Raw genomic sequence first — 22120 nt, forward strand, 5'->3', positions numbered from 1 at the left:
CAGGCTACAACTTTCAGAAAGAGTTGACCCTGCACTTGGTGCTTCATCTGCAGGGTGGCATCATCAAGCCCTTCCTCCACCAGCTTGCCCAGAAATACAACTGTGACAAGGTGATCTGCTGTAAGTGTTAAGCCCCTGCACCCCTGTGCTGTTAACTGCGCAAGAAGTGCAGCTATACCAACAACCTGCGCCCCAAAAGGAAGGTTAAAAAAGGCCCCTTTACTATCTACTCAGGTTTCAGAGCAGACTTCTGCCTGAACCCTGAGGCTCTGGGGCCTCAATAAAGTTACCCTTTTATTGACTCGGGTGGGGCGGGGAAGGTGGCAAATGCTATTGTCAGTCTTCAGTATACAGTAGAGGCAAAATCCTTGCCCCCTGCTACTTTGGCTCAAAAAACTGAACTCATAACACTCACTATGGCCTTACAATTAGGAAAAAACCTCTGAGTTAATATCTATACTGACTCAAAGTATGGGTTTCTAATATTATACGCTCATGCTACTATGTGGAAAGAAAGGGGACTTTTTAACAGCTAAAAACTCCTTCAATAAAACACAATAAAGAAATATTAGAACTCCTGGCAGCTGTAACACTCCCCAGGAAGTGGCAGTACTACCCTGCTTGGGCCACCAAAAGGAGACATGGACATAATCGAAGGCAATACCTTGGCAGATCGAGCAGCAAAGTTGGCAGCCAGGCCCTCATCAATCACCCTAAAGGCAGCTCTGTTCCTCAAGCTCCCTCAGCCCCCCAAAAGGCCCCTCCTACACCATGGAGGAGGTCTCATGGGCCTTAGAGAATGGGTTCTCTAGAGACCCTACAGGCTGGATATTAAGGGATAATAAACTTTTATTACCACAAAGCTTAAAATAGAAATACATCAAAATGCTCCACGAGGACACCCAAAAGGGGAGGGCTGCTCTTGCCACCCTTGTCTTCCTGCTGTTTGTGACACAAGGACTTCACGAAACTATAAAAGAAGTCATCTGAGGGTAAATACTTTGCTCCCAAAATGATCCCCAGAATCACCTTTCTCCCCCTCCCTTCCTGATGCCAATACAACACAGGGGCACATACCCTGGGGAGGGTCGGCAGATTGACTTCACTCAGATTCTCTCTAAAGCTGGATTTAAATATTTACTAGTATTTGTAGACCCTTTCACCAGATGACTGAGGCATTTCCTATCAGAACAGAAAATGGTACTGAGATAGCCAAGTACTCGCTAAAAGAAATCTTACCTAGGTTCAGACTACCAAGGAGGTTACAGAATTACACAACAGCTAGATCAAGCTTTAGGGATCAACTATCACTTATATTCATCATGGAGACTACAATCCTCGGGTATGGTAGAAAGAGCTAATCAAACCCTAAAAAAGGACTATAGTCAAGCTATGCCAAGAAACTTCAGAGTCCTGGGTATCTATGTAACCCATAGGTCTCATGAGAATGAGAACTGCACCTAAAGGAAAGTTACAAGTGAGCCACACTGAACTCACCTATAGCAGGCCCCTTCTTGGATCTGACCTGCTATTAGATGAGGAAACCCTCCAGCTGTTATCTTATACCATTAATCTAGGACAGGTACTAAAAGCATAACAGGAATATAGAAACAAAATTCTAGACTTCCAGTCAAGGTGGAGGCATAGGTAAATACACCTCACCTCCTCGCACAACTACAGCAAAAATTACAATTAGACTACAAAACAAATATCACCCAAAATTGTCAGGAAATTGAGCTGTATGGAAGTTCAACAACGAAGGATTTAAAGCCACATTCATCCAGAAAAGTAGGAGGGGCGGAGACACAGAGATGCAGAGCAGTGAGAAGACATGAGACACGGAACAGGCAGTCACACATGTGGATAAAGCTTGGGAGGGATATCTTGGGAGCAAGGAGACCCAGTCCCACACAAGGCCCCCCAGCCCAGTGTTCCAGTGCCAGAAAGATAAGTCCCCACGACTTCTGGCTGCAAAACATAGTGGGGTTTGAGTCAGTGGATAAAATTGCTGAAGCCCCGAGCAGTTCCTCTTAAAGAACCCACACACAGACTCACTCACTCCCTTTGAGCTCCAGCACTAGGGTAGCAGCTTGAAAAGCACCACTGGCATAAAGGGAGGAACTGAAGTGTCTGGCATCAAGGTGAGCAGAGGCCATTGTCCCTTCTCTAAACTTTCCCCCCACAGAACCGGCAAGCTGGTGTCATAGCTGAGATTCCATCAACCTGGCTAACACTGTTTGAACCCACCTTGGAAGTCCCCAGAGACATTGCCCCACCCACCTTACAGGACCACCCAAGCTGCTTGTTGCTGGTCTTGGCTCATGCTTCACAACTTCCTAAATCCTCCCAAACAAGCAATGGCTGGCTTTAGTGAGCCCCAGGCCTGACACTAGCAGCAGCCAGCCTAGATTCACAGGTTGGCTTTGCCTGGGAATCTCCAAGCCCAGCACAAGTAGTAGCCATCTCAGATCACTTTATAGTTCAGTCAGAGTGCCCTGCGAAAAACACAGGAGCGGGATGACCTTGGCCTGCACCACCTGGGAAATCCCAGGGCCAGTTCACCCAGTGGATAGCTAGAGACCACGTTGGACCAGCACCACCCTGCTCCTGCACAGCTGATCCTCCACAGAGGGCAGAGGTTGGTGGTCAGTGGTCACAACCAGTCCTTGCAGCTGACTGGCCTAGGTATATCTCTGCCATTGATCTGTCAACAGCAACTAAGGTTCAACTACAAGAGGAGGATGTACTCAGCCTACAAGTAGGGTACCCAGGGTACTCGAGTACCCAGCTTGAGTGATAATGGAGCCTGTGCCACTGGACCCTCTAGGAAACCTACTACATTAGGCCATGCTACCAAGACAGAGAGTCAATACATAGAACCAAACACAGGGAGGCTGCCAAAATGAGGAGACAAAGAAACATGGCACAAATGAATGAACAGATCAAAACTCCAGAAAAGGAATGAAACAGAGATGCAGAGTTCAAAACACTGATTACAAGGATGCTCAAGGAACTTAGTGAGGACCTCAACAGCATAAAAAAGAACCAGTCAGAAAAAAAGGATACACTAACTGAAATAAAGAACAATTTAGAGGGAAACAACAGTAAGTGGATGATGCTGAAAATCAGATGCATGATGTGGAACATAAGGAAGCAAAAAACAACCAATGACAACAACAAGAAGAAAAGATAATTCAAAAAAAAAAAAAAGAGGAGAGTATAAGCACCCTCTGGGACAACTTCAAGAGGTCCAACATTCACAGGGTAAGGGGGCCAGAAGGAGAAGAGAAAGAGCAAGCAATTAGAAATCTATTTGAAAAAATAATGAAAGAAAACTTCCCTAATTTGGTGAAGGAAATAGACATGCAAGTCCAGGAAGCACAGAGAGTCCCAAACAAGATGGATGCAAAGAGGCCCACTCTAAGACACATCATAATTAAAATGTCAAAGTTTAAAGATATAGAGGAAATCTTAAAAGCAGCAAGAGAAGTGGCCGAGATGGAGACGTAGACAGACACGCTGCATCTCCCTCCACAACTAAGAAGGAATACAACTACCTCAAAACTAGAAACAACCAGAAGTTCCAGAAAATCAAACTACATGGAAGTCCAGCAAACAAAGATATAAAGAATACTCATCCAGACAGGTAGGAGGGGCAGAGCAGGGGTGGAGGGGCCGTGGTGTGGTGGTGGCAGCAGTGGCACGCCAGCAGAAAACGCAGTCACATGTTTTCAAAGGTCAGGAGGGACACCTGGGGAGTGTTCCCAGCTCCTCACCAGACATCGCAGCTCACCATCCCAGCACCAGGGAAAATCAAGCCTCATTGCTTCTGACTGTGCAAACCAGTGGGGGTTGGGGTGGAGGCAGAAACTGCTGGTCTCAGCAGAGTCTGCTTGTTTAAAGGGCCCCCACAGTCCTAGAACATCCAGAGACCCACCATCTCTGGGAACGATGGCTAGGGCAGCAGGTAGAGGGGTGCCAGTCTGGTGCAGAAGTGGGAGAGGTGCCTGGAAAAGGGGTGAGCGGTGGGCAGGCAGCATTGTTCCCTCTCAGACCCCTCCCCCACATACAGCGCCACAACGTGGTGAAACAGGTCGCCCTGTACTTACGAATCCCTAAGGCTCCACCCCTTACAACGTAACAGGAGCAACAGCTCTACCTGGGACACGGAGGCAAACAAACACAGGAGCCTGTCAGAATGAGGAGACAGAGAAGTATGGCCCAGAAGGGAAAACGGATCAAGGTTTCAGTGGGAGAACTAAGCGACAAGGAGACAGCCAATCTCATTGATGAAGAGATAGACAACCTAACAGATGCAGAATTCAAAATGATGGTGATAAAGATGCTCACAGGCGTGATAGATATGCTTGAGTATGGCAGACGCATAATAGAAGAAGTAAAGGCTATGCTGAGTGAAACGAAAGAAAATCCACACAAAACCAATGGTGAAGGGAAGAAAACTGGGGTTCAAATCAATGATTTGGAATATAAGGAAGAAAAAAAAACCAGTCAAGCAGTGCAGAATGAGGAAGCAAGAATTCAAAAAAATGAGGAAAACTTCCCAAATTTTGTGAAGGAGATGGACATACAGGTTCGGGAAGCACAGAGGGTCCTGGGCGAGTTAGACTCAGAGGGGACCACACCAAGACACATCATGATAGAAATGCCAAAGGTGAAAGATAAAGACAGAGTCCTGGGGGCAGCAAGAGAGAGGCGGAGAGTTGCCTACGGGGGTGGGGGGCTGCCTATAGGACTATCAGCTGATTTCTCAGAGGACACTTTGCAGGAAGAGACTGGCAAGCAGTATTCAATGTGATGAAAAGCAACCTGCAACCAGGGTTACTCTATCCAGCGAAGCTATCATTTAGAAAGGAAGAGCAGATGAAGTGCTTCCCAGACAAGGTGAAGCTAAAGGAGTTCATCATCATCAAGCCATTATTATATGAAATGTCAAAGGGACTTACTTAAGAAAAAGATCAAACTATGAACACTAAAATGAGAACAAACTCACAACTATCAACAACTGAATCTAAAAAACAAAATCCAACTAAGGAAACCAGAATAGGAACAGAATCATAGATATGGGGATCATTTGGAGGTTTATCAGCTGGGAGGGGGGAGGGAGAGAAATGGGGAAATGGTGCAGGGACTAAGAAGCATAATTGGTTGGTACAAAATAGACAGGGGGAGGGTAAGGATAGTATGGGAACGGGTGAAGCCAAAGAACTTCTATGCACGACCCATGGACATGAACTAAGCGGGGTGGGATTACTGGAGGGAAGAGGGGTACTGGGCAGAGGGGAGCGAAGGGGAAAAAATTGGAACTACTGTAACAACAAAATCAATAAAGTATACTTAAAAAAAAAAGCAGCAAGAGAAAAGAAGAGAGTTACCTATAGAGGGGTTCCCATAAGACTGTCAACCAAGATTACTCTATTCAGCAAAGCTATCATTTAGAATGGAAGGGTAGATAAAGCGCTCTCAGACAAGGTAAAACTATTGGAGTTCATCATCACCAAGCCATTATTATATGAAATGTTACAGGGAATTATATAAGAAAAAAAGAAGATCAAACTATGAACATTAAAATGGCAATAAATTTACAACTATCAGCCCTGGCTATTGTGACTCAATGGACTGAGCCCTGGCCAGTTTATTTCCCAGTCAGGGCACATGCCTGGATTTCAGGCCATGTCCCCATTTGGAGATGCGAGACAGGCATCTCTTTTTCCCTTCCTTCCCTTCTCTATAAAGATAAATAAATAAAACCTTTTTAAAAAATCACAACTATCAACAATTGAATCTAAAAAACAAACTAAGCAAACAACTAGAACAGGAACAGAATCATAGATATGGAGATCATTTGGAGGGTTATCAGTTGGCAAGGGGAAGGGAAAGAATAGGAAAAAAGGTGCAGGGATTAAGAATTACCAATTGGTAGGTACAAAATAGACAGGGGGACTTTAAGAACAGCATAGGAAATGGAGAAGCCAAAGAACTTATATGCATAACCCATGCACATGAACTAAGGGGGGATTGCTGGAGAGAATGGGGGTACTGGTTGGAGGGGGACAAAGGAGAAAAATTGGGACAACTGTAATAGCATAATCAATAAAATACATTTAAAAAAATTATACCTGCTCCCAATAAGGACTACCAACACAAACAAGTTAAACTATGGGCATGGCCTTGGAGGGACAACTGCCCTGAGTCCCAACTACACTCAGATGGAAGGGCCCACTTCAGGTCCTACTAAGCACCCCAACTGCAGTAAAGCTCCATGGATAGCCAGTTGGGTTCACTTATCTTGAATTAAACCTGTTTCATGTGAGTCCCCATTGGAACTGTTACAGAACTCCTGGGCTGCTCCAATTGAAAACAAACCCACGGGCTCTTTAGTTAGGGGCCCGATTGCCCGCCGCCAAAATTATAACTCTCAATACCAGAGTTTGGTGAAAAGAAAAAGAATTGTTTATTTAACAGTTATATAGATTTAGTTATTTGCGGATTTCTGTTGTTAAGTCTTATGTTCTTTAAAACACCTATAAAAACATATCCTTGCCTCCCCACTACCAAACCAGGCTAGTTTTAGAAAAGTTAGAGAAACCGTTTCCCTACTTCCCAAACACAGTTCAGCTTTACCAGCAGCTGTCAATCACTCTTCTGATTGGGGAGGTCCTTTCTGTGCTGTGGTGCCCTCCAGCTCTCAATGCAGAACCGCTTGGATTCTCAGCCTCCTTGTAAACTGTCTCAGCCTCCTTGCAAACTGCCTTCTTCCTGCAAACCGCATGGATCTCCTCTCCTCAAAACCGCATGGTGAGAGCCTCTTAAAGCAGCCTGGAGACCCCTTCTCCAAGCCACATGGAGAACTTAGCTTCTTTATTCCGCATGGAGAAGGCCCCTTCACCAAGCCACACGGGGGGGGGGGGGGGGGGGGGGGGCTAAAATGTCCGCAGCTGCTTATATATCCCTGACTGCGTCCTCTGACGCAGTGGGCGTTGCAAACAGTTCTGACCATTCACAGAACCCTACATAGGCTCTGTGTGCTTTTTCCATACCGTCCCCTGGTTCAAGAATCCTCCCATCTACCTGAGGCTTTGGATGCATTAAAGCCATTTTGCATAAGAAAGACATTAGCCACCAGCCTCAGGCATGTGGAGGCATTCTAAAAGCTGTTTCCTTCTCCCCATCTCCCAGCAGCAAACTCTGGGGATTTTTGGACTCCCCTATTTCTGTAACAGAACCACAACTTGAGACTTATCCCTGTGAATTCATTGAGGACCTGAAGCTCCTCCTCAAGAAACAAAAACCTGTCACAGATAAAGAATGTGGTGACTGGACTTTAGTATAATTGTCTTTCAATTGCCCTGACCAGGGATCGAAACTGCAACCTAGGTATATGTCCTGACCAGGAATCAAACCTGCAATTTTAAGTTACAGGACAACACTCCAACCAATTGAGCCACACCAGCTAGGGCTGTCTTTCTCATATTACTAGTCTGTTGATACACCCAGCCTCCTTCACCAGGAAAAAAGTTTTTCAGTCCCTGTTGAATTTAATCCTTATCAGATAAAGCCCCAGGTCCTCTACTCTGCTCAACTTATTCAAATTCTAACCAACAATGTATATCTTTCTTTCTTTTTTTAATCCTCTCCCAAGGATATGTTTATTGATTAGAGAGAGAGACATCAATGTGATAGAGAAACATCGGTCAATTGCCTCACATATGTGCTCCAACCAGGGATCAAACCTGCAACCTAGGTATGTGCCTTGACTGGGAATTGAACCCACAACCTTTTTGGTATACAGGATGATGCTCCAACCAACTGAGCCATGTGACCAGGGAAACAATGTATATCTTTTTTGTTTTCATGACCCTGCTATACTCAGGACCCCTATGAGGAGGAGAAGGCAAGACCAATTTACTAATAAACTTTTCCAATATCATTGCTACTAGAAATCAAATTTCTGATCATTGGCTCTGCCATAGATAGCCAATCACAACAGCCCTCCCATCTCAGTTTCAACCTACAGCCCTCGACTTGAACCCAGCTCTAGTATCAGGGTCCCCCAAGAATTTTTAAAAGGCCAATTCTTTTTTTAGTAAATCTCCTTCCAATTCTCAGTGGCTTTCCTGGCACTAACCTCACCCTGGTCATTAATCAGACTAGTAGCTAGTCAGAACAGACCCTTAAAGAACCCTGTTGTCGTTATGTCCAACAAATGTTATCAAAAAGCCTGAACTAGAGGATTCTGTCCCATCTCTGCTATATCCAAAGACTTTTTCTAACAGTGTTTCCTGTACCCCTAATCTGACACACTGGTGCCCGCTAGTCTGCATGGGCCAACCAGGAACCTGGGAAACTAATTCTTGAATTGACCCCCAGAACACCTGCAGCTATTGGCAAGGAGAAGCTTATAGTAACTGGAAACTCCTTTACCACATCCTCACAGCATATAGAGCACTCACAGGGCCAAGGGACCCCCTCCTAAAAGGGGGCCCCCTGCCCCCAACTGCAAGGATGACACCTACTGGGGTCCAACCCTATGAGCCTGGTTTTCAAAAACATATTCCCAGTGGCATGCACTTCTTGTGGAGACCTCTTTGTGGAATCCCCAAAATAGACAAACTTATGATGGCAGACCTTATACCAAGTTCCATCAGCCATTAACTGCTCTGGCCTAAATGTGTGTTGACAACACACAGGTTCAAGGCCAGTATACCTTATGTTTTCTTGGCCCTCAAGGGATTTGTCATTGTTCATAATGCTACTTACCCTCAAATTAAAAGTTTCATTGGTTTCACTGTAGCTGGCAGAGGGGCAGCCCTCAGCCTAGCAGCCCCATTGGGAGGACTTGCCTATCATAAAACCAACTTGAAAAATTTAACAATGTAGCTGCACTAGAAAGAAGTACTGGGGATGCCCTCAAAAACTTACAATGGTCTCTAGATTCTCTTGCTAATGTGCAAGATAACACATTAGCTCGATTACCTACTAACAGCAGAGGAAGGGTTATGTGCAGTCATAAACAAAACCTGCTGCACTTACATTAACTCTTCAAGTCAAGTAAAGGAAGCCATCTAAAAAATATATGACCAGGTCCCTGGACTTCATAACTTTGGAAAGAGTAACCCTTCTGCCAGCTCAACCTGCAATTCTGTGAAGTCTGTCCCCCCACCCCCACCCCATTACCTGGTTTTTACTCTTACTTGGACCTCTAGTAGTTATAGCTCTTCTCCTCATCTTTGGACCATGTCTTCTTAACCTTCTTGTCAAATTTGTCACCTTCAGAATACAGTACTTCCATACCAGGATGCTGCTGCTGCAGCGACTCCAGCCTACTTTAGACGAATCAGCTAACAGCCTCTGGGCTCCAGTCTTGGATCCCATTCCCTTGTTTCTCTTAGATCAGGCAGGGAGAGACTTCCATACCCTACACAGGCAGGGACCATGACCCCTGTCAGCAGGAAGCAGTTAATGAAGACATGCCCTTGTCCATTATCACCCCTAAGAGATTTCAGGGATGGAAGTCTCTGAGGGGAACATTAGGCAGGTTGATAAGAAGCTAGGAAAATTCCTCAGCAAGTGGAATGGGGAAACTGAGACAGCTGAACAAACTGGTTGAGCAATTTACAGCCAGATAATAAGTCACAAGGTCTTACCTTCCCTAATTAAGGACACTTAGAAGCAAATGGTTTACACATTGCAGATCATACCAGGACAGACCCACCTCAGTCCTGGTCTCTCTTTAGTGACATTCTTTGCAGGCAAAATTGACCAGAGAATGACCTTGACCCCTCTATACTCTCATTTTGATGAATCGGCACATTGAAGCAACACCTGGAAAGCTGATGGATATTCTATTGTAATACATACTCCCCTAAAATCCCCCCCTTTAGAAAACAAATAAAAAAGCACTCAAGATAAAGGAAGCCAGTGCACTCTCTGTCTAGAACATGCCCATGCCCCCCTTTTCCTCAGGCATGCTGTAAGGACCCCAATGAGGCTTGCAACCAGGATAGCAGCAGGCAGCAGCAGCTTATCCTGGACTATTCCCCTGAACCTGTCTCCAAGGACCCTTCTTTTGTCTAACTTTTCAGTGAGCCAAAATGCAACCCAGTCTAGGCTCACTCCTGTCACTGTGATCTTGCCTCTTCTACCTTAAGCTCTTCCTTTGTTTCACTGTCCCCAGTTTTAATAGACATATTCTCTGTACCACCTGGACTTGTGTTGTGGAATCTTTCCTGCACAAAGTCAAAACCTACATGTTCCAGACCATGGCAGGGCAGACCCACTTCAGTCCCAGTCCCTTTCTGGTGGCAGGGGTACACCACAAACCCCATGCTGTTCAAGGGTCAACTGTATTAGGTAAACCATGGGAAATTCCAAGTATTTGATTCTATATCCTACAAAACAGCACTTCCATACGGTTCAACCAACTACCTCATCTCATTCTCACCACAGCAGCCCCATTAAATAGGTATTATTGTCCCCACTTTACAGATGAGAAAACTAAGACTCAGAAATGAGGATGAACAGTCAATGAATACTGAAACCAAGCTTTAAACCCTGTCAGTCCTTCCTGTATAAACTTTACAAGAATTTATATGAGCCAAGATTTTGGGGACACTCCCAGAAGTAAGTTTTCAAGACTTAAAAAATGCGCTGTCAAATGACAGTTTTACAGTTTATTTTATACATTTGCAATAAAGGGAAAAACATAAGGAAGATTACATGAAATCTGGTGACAGTTTAGGGAGGCGGGAGAAAGCAAAGTGATTAAATGTCTAGGATTGATTAAAAAGTAATGTGGAGAGAGAGATTCGTGGCTACAGGATAGTTAGCATTTAACATTTAGCTTTTACAGTGAATAGTTACGGTACGTGGGCAATAAGGTAACAATGAGGGATTACGAAGTCTCACGTCCTAGTGGTCTTGTGCTCTGGTGCCAGTGGTTGTGCCTCATAGGGGTCTAGAAAAGAAAATTACCCTGACATTTCAAAGATATGTAGTCCTAGATGCATTAGCACAATGGACAGGGCTCCATGATCAGGCCATCCTGAGTGGTTATTTTTGGTCATTGAGTTTGCCAGGCCAGCCAAGTAGCCCCCTGGACTTGTCCCGTCTACTATGTGGCCCCTTTTCTTCACAACCCCACTGTCTGAATAGAAGGTCAGAGTGTTTTCCAGCACACTGCAGTTGCCAGATGGAGTAAATGTATTAAACTTAAAAAATTAAAAACCCCGAGGTGTTTGACTTCCATACAAACCAGAGATTCTTGGAAAGAGCAGAGCCTCAGGAAGACCGCCTCAATCTTCATTTGCCCGCCTGACTTCCAACGCCCAGAGGCAGCCGCTAATTGCCTTCCCTTTTCATTCCTCCCAACGCACGGGGCGCCAAATGCCAACGTCTCTTTTGGAGGAACCTCCGCTCACCCGCAGTGCCCCTCTTGTTTCCCCACAAACCCGCTTGGATCCACGGCGCAGGCCCCTCCCCCACCCTAATCGCTTCTCACCTCCCACCCCCCCCGCCAGCAGCAGCACCACCCACCCAACCAGCCAGCACGGCGCAGGCGCCGCGAGCCAGGTGTCCGGAGCGGTGGCTTGCCCAGGGTCCAACCCCGTGGCGGTTGGTCCGGAGCGAGCCACGTGGCCACAGTATCTATGCATGCGCGTGCGCAGAGTGCCTCAGCGCGCCGGTGACGGTACGACAAGGCGTGGGGAAGTGCGACCTCGCCCTCCGGGCCCGGCCCCCGCCCCTTGGCCTGCCGCTCCGCCCCCGCGGGGCGTCCCGGGCCGCTAGTCCCCTCAGCGGCAGCTGCGCGCGGCCCGGGGTCGCCGTAAGTACTCGCGAGGCCTGCCTGTGGAGCGGCTGTCACGGGAAGGGGCCGGGCCGCGTGAAGGGTGCGGGGCCTGCCCCCGCCGGCCGGGGTGGAGGAAGTGAGAAGCTTGAACCGGGCGGCTCTGAGAGGCCATCATAGGCTTGACAGGCTTCGCTCAAGGCCGGGCGGCGGCTAACAGAGCTCGGGCACAGAGGTTCTCCGGGAAGCAGGTGTTGGGTGTCTTTGGGGTCTCCGAAGGAGACGGAAGAACTCGAATTGCTCCGAGAAGAAAGGCCTCGGAGCCTTACCTGGCAGCTAGTGGTTGGGGTAGCAGACCCCGTCCTCTCCCTCCGCTGGCTACCCGAGTTCGCGCTGGTCTGTGAGAATCGCCCGTCTTGGGTTGTCCCGCGCACTCTTTGTTCTTTCGGAGAAATGAGCACTCGACACGGAGCAGCGTAACCTTCTTGCCCAGCACCGCAAAGCTGGGAGCCAAACCCAGAGCTCAAACGTTGCAGTCTTTGACTAGATGTAAAGTTGTGCTATAGAGAAGCTCCTGTGGACCAGAGAAAGACCTTTGCCATCCAGACTTGAGGCTTACTTACGTTTTGCTTATTCCCATGAAAATTCATAAAGCGTTCTATGTTAGCTACCATCAGACAAACTAAACTCTGAGCTGAACAGACAGCCTTCTCTGGGCACTGTTCACACAGTCTATATTTGGTCCAGCTTCTTTTGAAAGGGTCCCTCCGTTTAGATAAGACAGGTCTTTCTTGCTTAATTTATTAAGAACTCTTTAATCAAAACCACATCACATGAAGATTGGACGTTATTAAGATCTAATATGCTTAAGCCCTAGTTCCCCTATACTCCTAAGCAAGTTGCTTGAACTCCCTACACTTGAGTCATGTATAACATGAAAGCTTTGAAATAGGTCATCTTTCAGGTTTATTCTTCTTGAAAAATGTCTGTGAATTTCATGGCTCACCACTCCCATTTCCCAGCTCTTCACCTTTTAAATCCCTCCTCCATCTCTTGATAGGAATGGGCATTGACAGAAGAAGGTGGAGTACCTTTCACTGAAATAGCCTAGCGTGAAAAAGATGGTAGTCTGAATTATCTCCTCCCTTGGACAAGAAAAATTCCCTCTGAACTACCTTTCTCTCCTTGTGTTAACAGCAGAAACCAAGCAGCAACAGCCGTTGGAGAGAGACTAAGTGTTTCTTGACTTCTACAGTGACAAAGACCTGGAGAAAGTTGGTACTTCTGGCCTACTCTGCCATCCTCCCACCACTCAGTCCAAGACAGCCTAGGCTGGACATTAGTGCCTCCTTCTTCGTTCTCTGTGATCATCCAGATTAGCACTTGACTGTTTATTTTCAAGTCTCACAAACCCAGCCCTCAGATCTTCATGTTCTGATTCTCAGCTGCTCTTGAAGGTGAATGGGATCTTGCTTTTAAAAATCATTTTTGTATGATTTTTGTCTATGTGTAGGTGCATTTAGGTGTTTGTATGTATTTGCCCTTTGGCTTAGGTATACAGCAGACAGTTCAGTCATTTAATAAATATGTGTTGAGAGACTGGCAATAGAGGCAGTGAAAACAGTCAAAGCCTATGCCACCATAGACCTTACTTTCTGGTGGGAAATAAACACAATAAACAAATATTTTCTATCAGAGCATGGTAAATGCTGTGGAACAAAATAAAGCAGGGAAGGGGGATAGAGTGTGCTAGTATATAAGTGTTGGAGTTTCGCTGTTTTATATAGGATGGTCAAGGTGACCTTAGAGCAGAGATCTGAAAGAATGAAGGAGCAAGCCATGTGGATATCTGGGTGAAAAGCATTCCAAGAAGTGGGAACAGCAGGGACAAAGGCCCTGTGAGAATATTCTTGGTATGTTTGGAGAATAACAAAGAGACAGTTGTAGAATCTCAGGGGTAATTTTCCTGTTCACATTTAGGTTTGACTTTTTAGGGAGAGCTTGTGCAAGAGTCCAAGACTAGACTCTGATTTTTTTTTAAACTTTTTATTATGAAAATTTCCAAGTATACACAAAAGTTGAGACTACAAGAAACTCATGTACCCATTACCCAGCATCATCCATAATTGACATTTTGCCATATTTATTTCAAATATCCCACCCCCTCGTTTTTTGTTGGAGTAGTATTTTAAAGCAGATCTCAGATATCAGGCTATTTCATTTCCGAAAACTTCATTTGCTATTTTCTTTTGCATTTTGTTTTTGATGGGTCAGGCAGTACTGTTGGCTGGGGGTCTGCTATGCTCTTTGCCCTGACATTGAGCCTTATGTCCCCATCCTGGTTCAGTTACAAGGCTTAAGTTGGTATCTAAGGAGTAGACCACAGGCCTTGGAACACACAAGGATTTAGAACTGTGATTCTTAAATGTTATGCATTAGAATAACTTGGAGGGCTTGCTAAAACACAGATTACTGGACTTCATCTCTGGAGTAGGGGTCCTCAAATTTGCATTTTTAACAGTTTCCCTGGTGGTACTGGATGCTGCAGATCTGCAAAGCCCACTCAAGAACCACTGGTCTAGAAACCTAAGTTCCAGCAGAACCATATTAGAAAACAAGAATTCCTCTGTTTAAGGTTGGAGTGGGTGAGACAGATATATGCAGAGCCAGGAAGTCCTAGAACAGTGGTTCTTTTTAAAGGACTAGGGATTCATGGTTTTCTGAGCATTTGTTGAGATCATTGTATTTTTAATTTGGGGAGTAGATTCCAAGGTAAGTCCAGGACATTATTTGGCCATAAAAGTTCAAACTTTGTCTACCAGAGGGTATTCAATGTTGTTAAGGACTTTTTAAATTAGGTATGATTGTCAGACAAAGGCTTCTAGTGATGCTGATGTTTAAAAAGAGATAATGACTCAACTTGGGGAGTAATTAGGAGTTAAAAACTCCCCAAAAATCTGATTTCTGATGGAAGTTGGTACGGTGAAAAATGTTCCAAAAGAACTGATGTGATAGAGTAATATAAGCATCTGATCCTGCCACCATTGATTTTGGCTTCAGGGTTGATACAGTGTTATGAACTAGAGCAGGGACTTACTCCAATCAGAACTCTCCAGCTTGAATGGAACCGTAGTGTCTTATGGTTCATTATCTTGAAAGAACTATATGTACAAAGTGGGTGTATATGCATGCAAGTATGTCTCTCTACGAGTGTCTGTACATATGTATAATAAAAATGTATCCATAAACACGTGTACTTGTGTATACACCACCAGCTTTTCAGTGGTGATGAAATCAATTATTATTTACTTTCTACAGGACAGTGACTTGTTGCCACCACAACAGCAGAGCCTGCCACCCCCAACAGATCTCCAGTCAGCCCCTGACATCACTTCCCTCCCTTGCCTCCCTTTGTGGCCTCCTAAATGCGCATCTTGTTGGCCTGGGTCCAGCTGGTGGTATGGAGGGGTGCTGCCTAGCACTGACCTGGGAGTGTGTGTGACCCACTGACCCAATGGTGAGGACTGACTGCCCACCTCTGCAACTGATCATCCAGGGGGTAGATGGGACAAAGTACAGACTTCATCTTTTCCTGGTGTTTTCCCTCCCACCCTTTTGGAAGGTAGAGTGGCTCTTTGAAGTTAAAGGAAGGAGAGGGGGCATAGAAACAGTATTACTTAGTGTATGTATAGGTGAATTTTCTTGATAAGGAAAAGGATAAAAAGGGAGTAATGAGTCAAGAGAGTTTAGATATGCTTTGGAATTGCCTTGGGTCTCTAGATGATCCTAGAAGGGCTAACTTATACTAGAACCTAGATATGCCTGGAAACCAACTTTGACATTGAATTCTTCATCCCTCCCTGCTCTGGCTACCAGATCCTCAATTCTAGCTGACACTTGAGAAGGCCAGAGTTCTCTAGTGTTTTTCTCTATTCCACCAAATCAGAGCTAGACCATGGATATGAACAGATTTAGGAAGAGACTCAGATGCTCCCAAAGGCTGAGGTGAAGGAAATAAAGGGATTAGAGACTCAATTATGCTATCCCAAGGGACCTCCCATTCTTTGTAGGGATCTATTTCCCATGCTATCACCCCAATCCATTCCATGGGGAAACAGATCAGTAAAGGATTCTGTTATTCTCATTACTAGGACATCAAAGGCCAGTTTTGGAATGATGATGATTCAGAGGGAGATAATGAATCAGAGGAATTTCTCTATGGAGTTCAGGTGAGATTACAGCTCGTGAGATCCATATTGGATGATCGAAATGTGCTGCTCTCTGGATACATCAAGTGTGAAAGCAATTATTCTGGACAGAGATACAGTGTTGGTGTGGTCTCAGCATTATATTGTCATAGCTAATATATCCTTGTTCTTGCCTGGGACTCATACCTTTCCTGGCATAAACTACATTCTTTGTATAGGGGGCTACCAATGTGTTCTTATTTGGAAATAATTATTTTCTGACTTTTCACTAACTAGCCAGAGGGGTCATTTCAATCATTAAGATAAATTTTTGTTCAAAATTACCCTGCCAGTGATTGCTTTATGCCATCCCTACCGAAGGTACAATCCTGAGCAAAAATGTTACTCTTCATGCAGAACCAATCTTCAGTCTGTTCTAAGTTCTCATAGAAAGGGCACTTAAGTATTCTGGTCAAGGTCTGAGAGGAGAAGTTGAGACTTAAGGATGTGAACTCCTTAAACAAAGCCTGCAGTTGGTCTACTGAAACTTCTTAGAGTGGTGATGGATGGAGACTGGTCAATGAAATCCCCAGCTAAGGCTACTTCCAAGAACCCCTTCGTATACACAGCTTTTTGCTTATATGTACTGCTCTTCTTTGATTTTCCTATTCCTGGTGTTTCTTCACCTTCTTTTACTTTTCACCTCTCTCTTTACCCCTCTGTCTTCCTCTCCACCCGCTACTGTTTTTGCTGCTGATTCAGGGGAGCTGTGCAGCTGACCTGTATCGACACCCACAGCTTGATGCAGACATTGAAGCCGTGAAGGAGATCTACAGTGAGAACTCTGTATCCATCAGGTGGGACTCCACTTCAGAGGTGGGGGGAGAGCAGGCCACTTATTTCTGAGCTGTTAAAAGGCTGGAGGTTTTTTTTTCTTATGGTATGATGGGGATCTGTGGACATTGATGAATTAATTATGAACTTTGTGATAGTGAGAGTTGCTCAGAGTACTTAAAAGCTTAGCTGACATAAATGACGCATGGACATGGACAACAGGGAGGGATATGATTGTGGGAGAAGGGGTGGGCTAGGTGAGGGGGAGCAATGGGGGAAAAATGGGACAACTGTAATTGAAAAACAAAAATAATTAAAAAATAATTAAAACAAAAAAAACTTAGCTGACAGTAAGGAAGTACAGCCACTTTTCTTAAAAATTCCCTCTTATCCTAGATCCTTTTAGACTGATAGTTTCACCTTTGAGGTAAGAAAGGCTTCTGGCCTGGAGAAAGCCCTGATCATTAGGTGGCTTGAGGCTGTAGCTAAGACCCTACGTACAGAGCTACCTTTTACAATTCCCTGACCCCTGGCCCCAGTCTCAGTTCTCCCTCCACCTCAGTCTCTGTTCCCTTCTTTCTCCCTTAATGAGTCTCACCTGTGGTTGCCTGTATCTCTGTAGAGAATATGGAACTATTGATGACGTGGACATTGACCTCAACATCAACATCAGCTTCCTCGATGTAAGTGGTGCTAGTACCTGTCAACAACATATCTAGCTGAACTTGTGCAATTTTGTCATGTTGGCCAGGAGTCTTGCTCCTGAGTGCTGTATTTGGAGCACATATTCTCCATCCCTGTCTTAGATCATCAGCAAACAGTGGTGTGTACTGCCACGTGCATGTGTGTGTCATATAGGGAAAACTTCAAGTCTTTCTCTTCATTGCTAAACTGGAAACTATTTCCTTTACTCTTTTAGGAGGAAGTCTCTACAGCTTGGAAGGTCCTCCGGACAGAACCTATTGTGTTGAGGCTGCGATTTTCTCTTTCTCAGTACCTTGATGGACCAGGTAAAGGCAGTGACTTTGGGCAAGTGCATTCTCTGTCACAAATCCAGTCCTAAATTAAGTGAGACAGAGAAAAACTAGGAACGAGGACCTTGGGCATAATCTGCAGGCCATTGGTAGGGGCTTTTCAGTCTCCTCTCACTGTGTCTTCATTCCCTGTCACCTAATAGCAATCCCCTCAAATCCTTGGTCAATGAAATTGTTTTCTTTGGTTCCTAGGTATTGTTTATTACTCCCCTTCCCTTCAACTTCATCACAGAAGTTAAGGATATTTGAAATTGGTCAGTCAACTCCCAGAATCTCCCCCTTGCTACAACTGTTTTCCTTCTCCACCACTACTGTTTAGAGTACCTTTGGAATCTGAAGAAGCTACTCCACTGAATTAGGGCTTTGGACTCCCAGGAGGATAGAAACATGTACATACTAGGAGCTTTCTCTTTTCTTTGCAGAACCATCAATTGAGGTTTTCCAGCCATCGAATAAGGAAGGGTTTGGGCTGGGTCTTCAGTTGAAAAAGTAAGAACTTTGATCTTTCTGGTTATGGACATATGTGATGGACAGGCAGATGGAATGTTTTCTTCCAAAAATGTCTTTCTGAGATATGCCCAAGAAAACAAAAAATAAACTTGGGGAGCCAAATTTATGGTTAAGCAGAGGAGCCTGTGGTTCTGGGGTGTCTGGCCTTGAGACATCTTGAAGTTAAGAAGATAGTTTTGCCCTGACTGGTGTGACTCAGTGGGTTGAGCACTGGCCTGCAAACTGAAGGGTCACTGGTTTGATTCCTGGTCAGGGCACATGCCTGGGTTATGGGCTAGGTACCCGGTTGGGGGCTTGCAAGAGGCAACTGATCTATGTCTCTTTCTCCCTGTCTTTCTCCCTTCCCCTCTCTCTAGAAATGAATAAATTAAAAAAAAAAAAAAAGAAGAAGATAGGTTCATTAGTACTTAGTACTTAAAGAAAAGTATAACCCTGTAATTAGAGCCATGCTCTTCACATTTCCTCTTGTAGTTTTCTTACAGTGGGGCCTAAAAGCTCAGATAGTTTCAGTTTATTGAATGCATTGAACACCTTGCTAAGTATTTGGTATACAAAGAAAAATGAGCTACAGGTTCTACCTTGAGTGAATTCCAAAGAGTCCAGTGGATACATGTTCTAATACAAGTGAATACATAAGTTTTAGAAAGAACACAGAGGAGTGACTCAGTCTGGTGGCAGGTGGAGGACTGTGAATGAGTGAATGAATGAATGGGAGAGGATTAATGGTTTTCAAGGATAGATAAAAGTTGCCTATGTAGACAGAATCTAAGAGTGAATAACATTTGCTAGGGCACAGTAACATAAGCAGCGTGTCTATAGGAAGCTTCAGGTAGTTACATTGCTAGTAAAATGCAAAGGAACAGTGGTAGGAACTGAAGCCAGAGAAATAGGAAGGGGTCCAAATCAGAGAGGATCTTGGGCTTTTATATTATAGGCAGTGGGAGCATTGAAGGGTTTTAGGCAAAGAAAGGACATAATTGATTTAGTTCTAAAAACACTATTCTGGTAACATTGTGCAAAATAGATAGGAGGACATTAGACCAGAGACTAGAGCTAGTTTAGAGGGAGGCTTTTGTAGAAGTGCACACATGAGATGATGAGGGCCTGAACCAAAGTGTGGCTATAGGTGAGAATAGAGATGAGAGATGCACTAGAGAGATTTATGTGTTATAAAACCAATAAGACTTGTCTTTTGGCTCTCTGAACAGCACCATGGCAGTGGGAAAGAACAAGAGCCTTATGAAAGATGGCAAAGAGGGAGCCGTGAGGAAAGTTGTTGATCCATTCTCTAAGAAAGATTGGTGTGATGTGAAAGTACCAGTTATGTTCAATATAAGAAATATTGGAAACACACTAGTAACAAGAAGTCAAGGATCCGAAATCACATCTGATGGTCTCAAAAGTCGTGTTTTTGAAATGAGCCTAGCTGATCTGCAGAATAATGAAGTTGCATTTAGAATATTCAAGCTAATTACTGAGGGTGTTCAGGGCAAAAACTGCCTGACTAATTTCCATGGCATGGATCTTACCCATGACAAAATGTTCTCCATGGTCAAAAATGGCAGACCATGATTGAAGCTCATGTTGATGTCAAGACTACCGATGGTTATTTGCTTCACCTATTCTGTGTTTGTTTTACTTAAAAAAATGCAACAATCAGATGCAGGAGATCTTTTATTCTCAGCATCAGCAGGTCCACCAAATTCAGAAGAAGATGGAAATCATGACCCAAGAGGTACAGACAAATGACTTGAAAGAAGTGGTCAATACATTGATTTCAGATAGCATTGGGAAAGATATAGAAAAGGCTTGCCAATCGATTTATCCACTCCATGATACCTGAAGACATGCTTATTGATTTTAGAGAGAGAAGGAGGGAGGGAGAGAGAGAAGAACATCTCTTGGTTACCTCCTTTAATTCGCCCCAACCAGGGATCGAACCTGCAACTTAGGTATGTGCCCTGACCAGGGATCAAACCCACAACCCTTTGGTGCACAGGATACTGCTCCAAACAGCTGAGCCACCTAGCCAAGGCACTTCATGATGTCTTTGTTAGAAGAGTCAAAATGCTGAAGAAACCCAAGTTTGAATTGGGAAAACTCATGGAGCTTCCTGGTGAAGGTGGCAATTCTGAAAAAACTGGGGATGAGACAGGTACTAAAGTTGAACAAGCTGCTGGATATGAGCCCCCAGTGACAGAAATATGTTGGTGATATTTTTAAAAATCAATAAGACTTGAAAATTGGTTTGGATATGTTGTATATGGTCATAAGCCAAGGAAAAGGGGAAAGTTACTCCTAGGTTTCCATCCCAGATGCCTGGGTAAATTGTCGTCGTCGGCAGCCGTCCGTCTCGAGAGACGATGGTGTAGCTTCTTAAGAGTCTATCTGCACCGCCGAGAATGGCTGTGCAGTCCGACTCGGGAGTGACACGGTATCTGTCTCCTCCTGTGTTGAATCGACATCTTGCGATGACGCTGGAGTGTCCTCTCCAGTGAAGCTGAAGCTACAGAGCCTGGGCAGGGTGATATGGAGGGTCTGCTGTTGCCCATGCAGCAGACCCCCCCTCTCTTCGCAGCTGAAGGGTCCAAGGGAAAGACGGAGTCAATACAGCTTGGCTTCAGGTGCGCCGCAGGAGTTGCCGGTGTTGACTACAACGTCAAACCGCCTTAGGGACTCCGGCTCCGGATTTTCTGTCGGGGTTTACTCCCTTAGCCTTTCCCCTGAAGAGGTATGCCGCAAGGCAGCGGAGGTTTTTTGGAGTCAGAGTTTTCCTTCTCTGAGGTAAATTGTAATACTACCAATTTAAACAGGGATTTCAGAAGAAGGACAGATTTGTGGAGTGAGGATAATTCTATTTTAAGCATGTTGTTTAAAGGTAACCTTGGGATATTTAAGTGGACATGCTTAGTAAATAGATATGTAGATTTGGTACTTACAGGAGAGGTTAAGGTTGAAGATATATCAGTGTATGGGTGGAAATTACAACTAGTATAGAATTTGAGATTGCTAAAGGAGAGCATGGTGGAGTGATAAGGTCAAGGGTAAACACCCAGACAAAATACCCAAGAAATTAGCAGGGTAGCCAGAGGAAGAAGAAACACTGAAGGTAGGTCAGAGAAGTTGGAGAAGAATAAGAAGAGAATGATGTTACAGAAATGCAAGATGGAGAGTTTCTACAAGGAGAGCTAGGTGCCAAAGAGGATAAGTAAGAAAAGAATTTGGGAGTTTTTGTTGGATTTAGCATCAAGGTGAGAGCATGTGGTGAAGAGATGAAGGTAGAATATGTTGAGATGTGAGTGGTTGCCACCAAAGTATAAACAGTAAATATGGATTGAGCAATTTGGAAGAGGATAGGAGAGAAGGAGGGAGAGGTAGCTAGACTGAGGAGGAAAAACTTGAAACTTTTTGTAGACTTTGGGAAAGGAATTGACAGGAGAGAGGGATGATTTATGGAGCAAGGCCCCTAAAGAGGCAAGAAGGGGCTGAGATCTAGAGCACCAAGAGAGGAATCAATCCTTAATAGAAGGGTTACCTTGACCCCAGAGAATGGAGGGATCAAGGAAAGGGTGGAAATGAAAATTGATTTGGTAGTAGGGGTGGAAAATTAAGAAAGCTGATATCTGATGGCTAAGGTTTTCTCTATTTAGAAGGAAGAGAAGTTATTGGTTGTAGATAAAGTTAATTGCTTAAAGAAGGTGATAAAGATTAGGATAATAGCTTAGAGCAGTGATTTTCAAACTTTTTCATCT

The 22120-nt window shown here is 44.6% G+C and overlaps 1 protein-coding gene and 1 pseudogene across 8 annotated transcripts in view; both read left to right on the forward strand.

The window, feature by feature from the left end:
* The first annotated feature begins 11710 nt into the window (after positions 1 to 11710).
* PARP6 (poly(ADP-ribose) polymerase family member 6) overlaps positions 11711 to 22120 on the forward strand; it is a 31130-nt gene continuing 20720 nt past the window's right edge. For 2 of the 8 annotated variants that reach the window (XM_090270058.1, XM_090270061.1), the window contains exons 1-8: positions 11717 to 11842; positions 13001 to 13260; positions 15122 to 15320; positions 15955 to 16032; positions 16753 to 16847; positions 17447 to 17507; positions 17744 to 17834; positions 18281 to 18347. In XM_090270058.1, the coding sequence (XP_090126184.1) occupies positions 15318 to 15320; positions 15955 to 16032; positions 16753 to 16847; positions 17447 to 17507; positions 17744 to 17834; positions 18281 to 18347 (395 nt within the window). In that variant the 5' untranslated portion in view covers positions 11717 to 11842; positions 13001 to 13260; positions 15122 to 15317. Of the gene's footprint in view, positions 11843 to 12632; positions 13261 to 15121; positions 15321 to 15954; positions 16033 to 16752; positions 16848 to 17446; positions 17508 to 17743; positions 17835 to 18280; positions 18348 to 22120 lie in introns of those variants that run through there. The other 6 variants (XM_090270062.1, XM_090270063.1, XM_090270065.1 and 3 more) reach the window with 5 other exon arrangements.
* Positions 19581 to 19944, forward strand: LOC150015717 (small ribosomal subunit protein eS1 pseudogene; annotated as a pseudogene).

The sequence above is a fragment of the Furipterus horrens genome, unplaced genomic scaffold, assembly GCF_987537825.1.
Source record: "Furipterus horrens unplaced genomic scaffold, mFurHor1.1.pri manual_scaffold_3, whole genome shotgun sequence".
Taxonomy (NCBI): Eukaryota; Metazoa; Chordata; class Mammalia; order Chiroptera; family Furipteridae; genus Furipterus; species Furipterus horrens.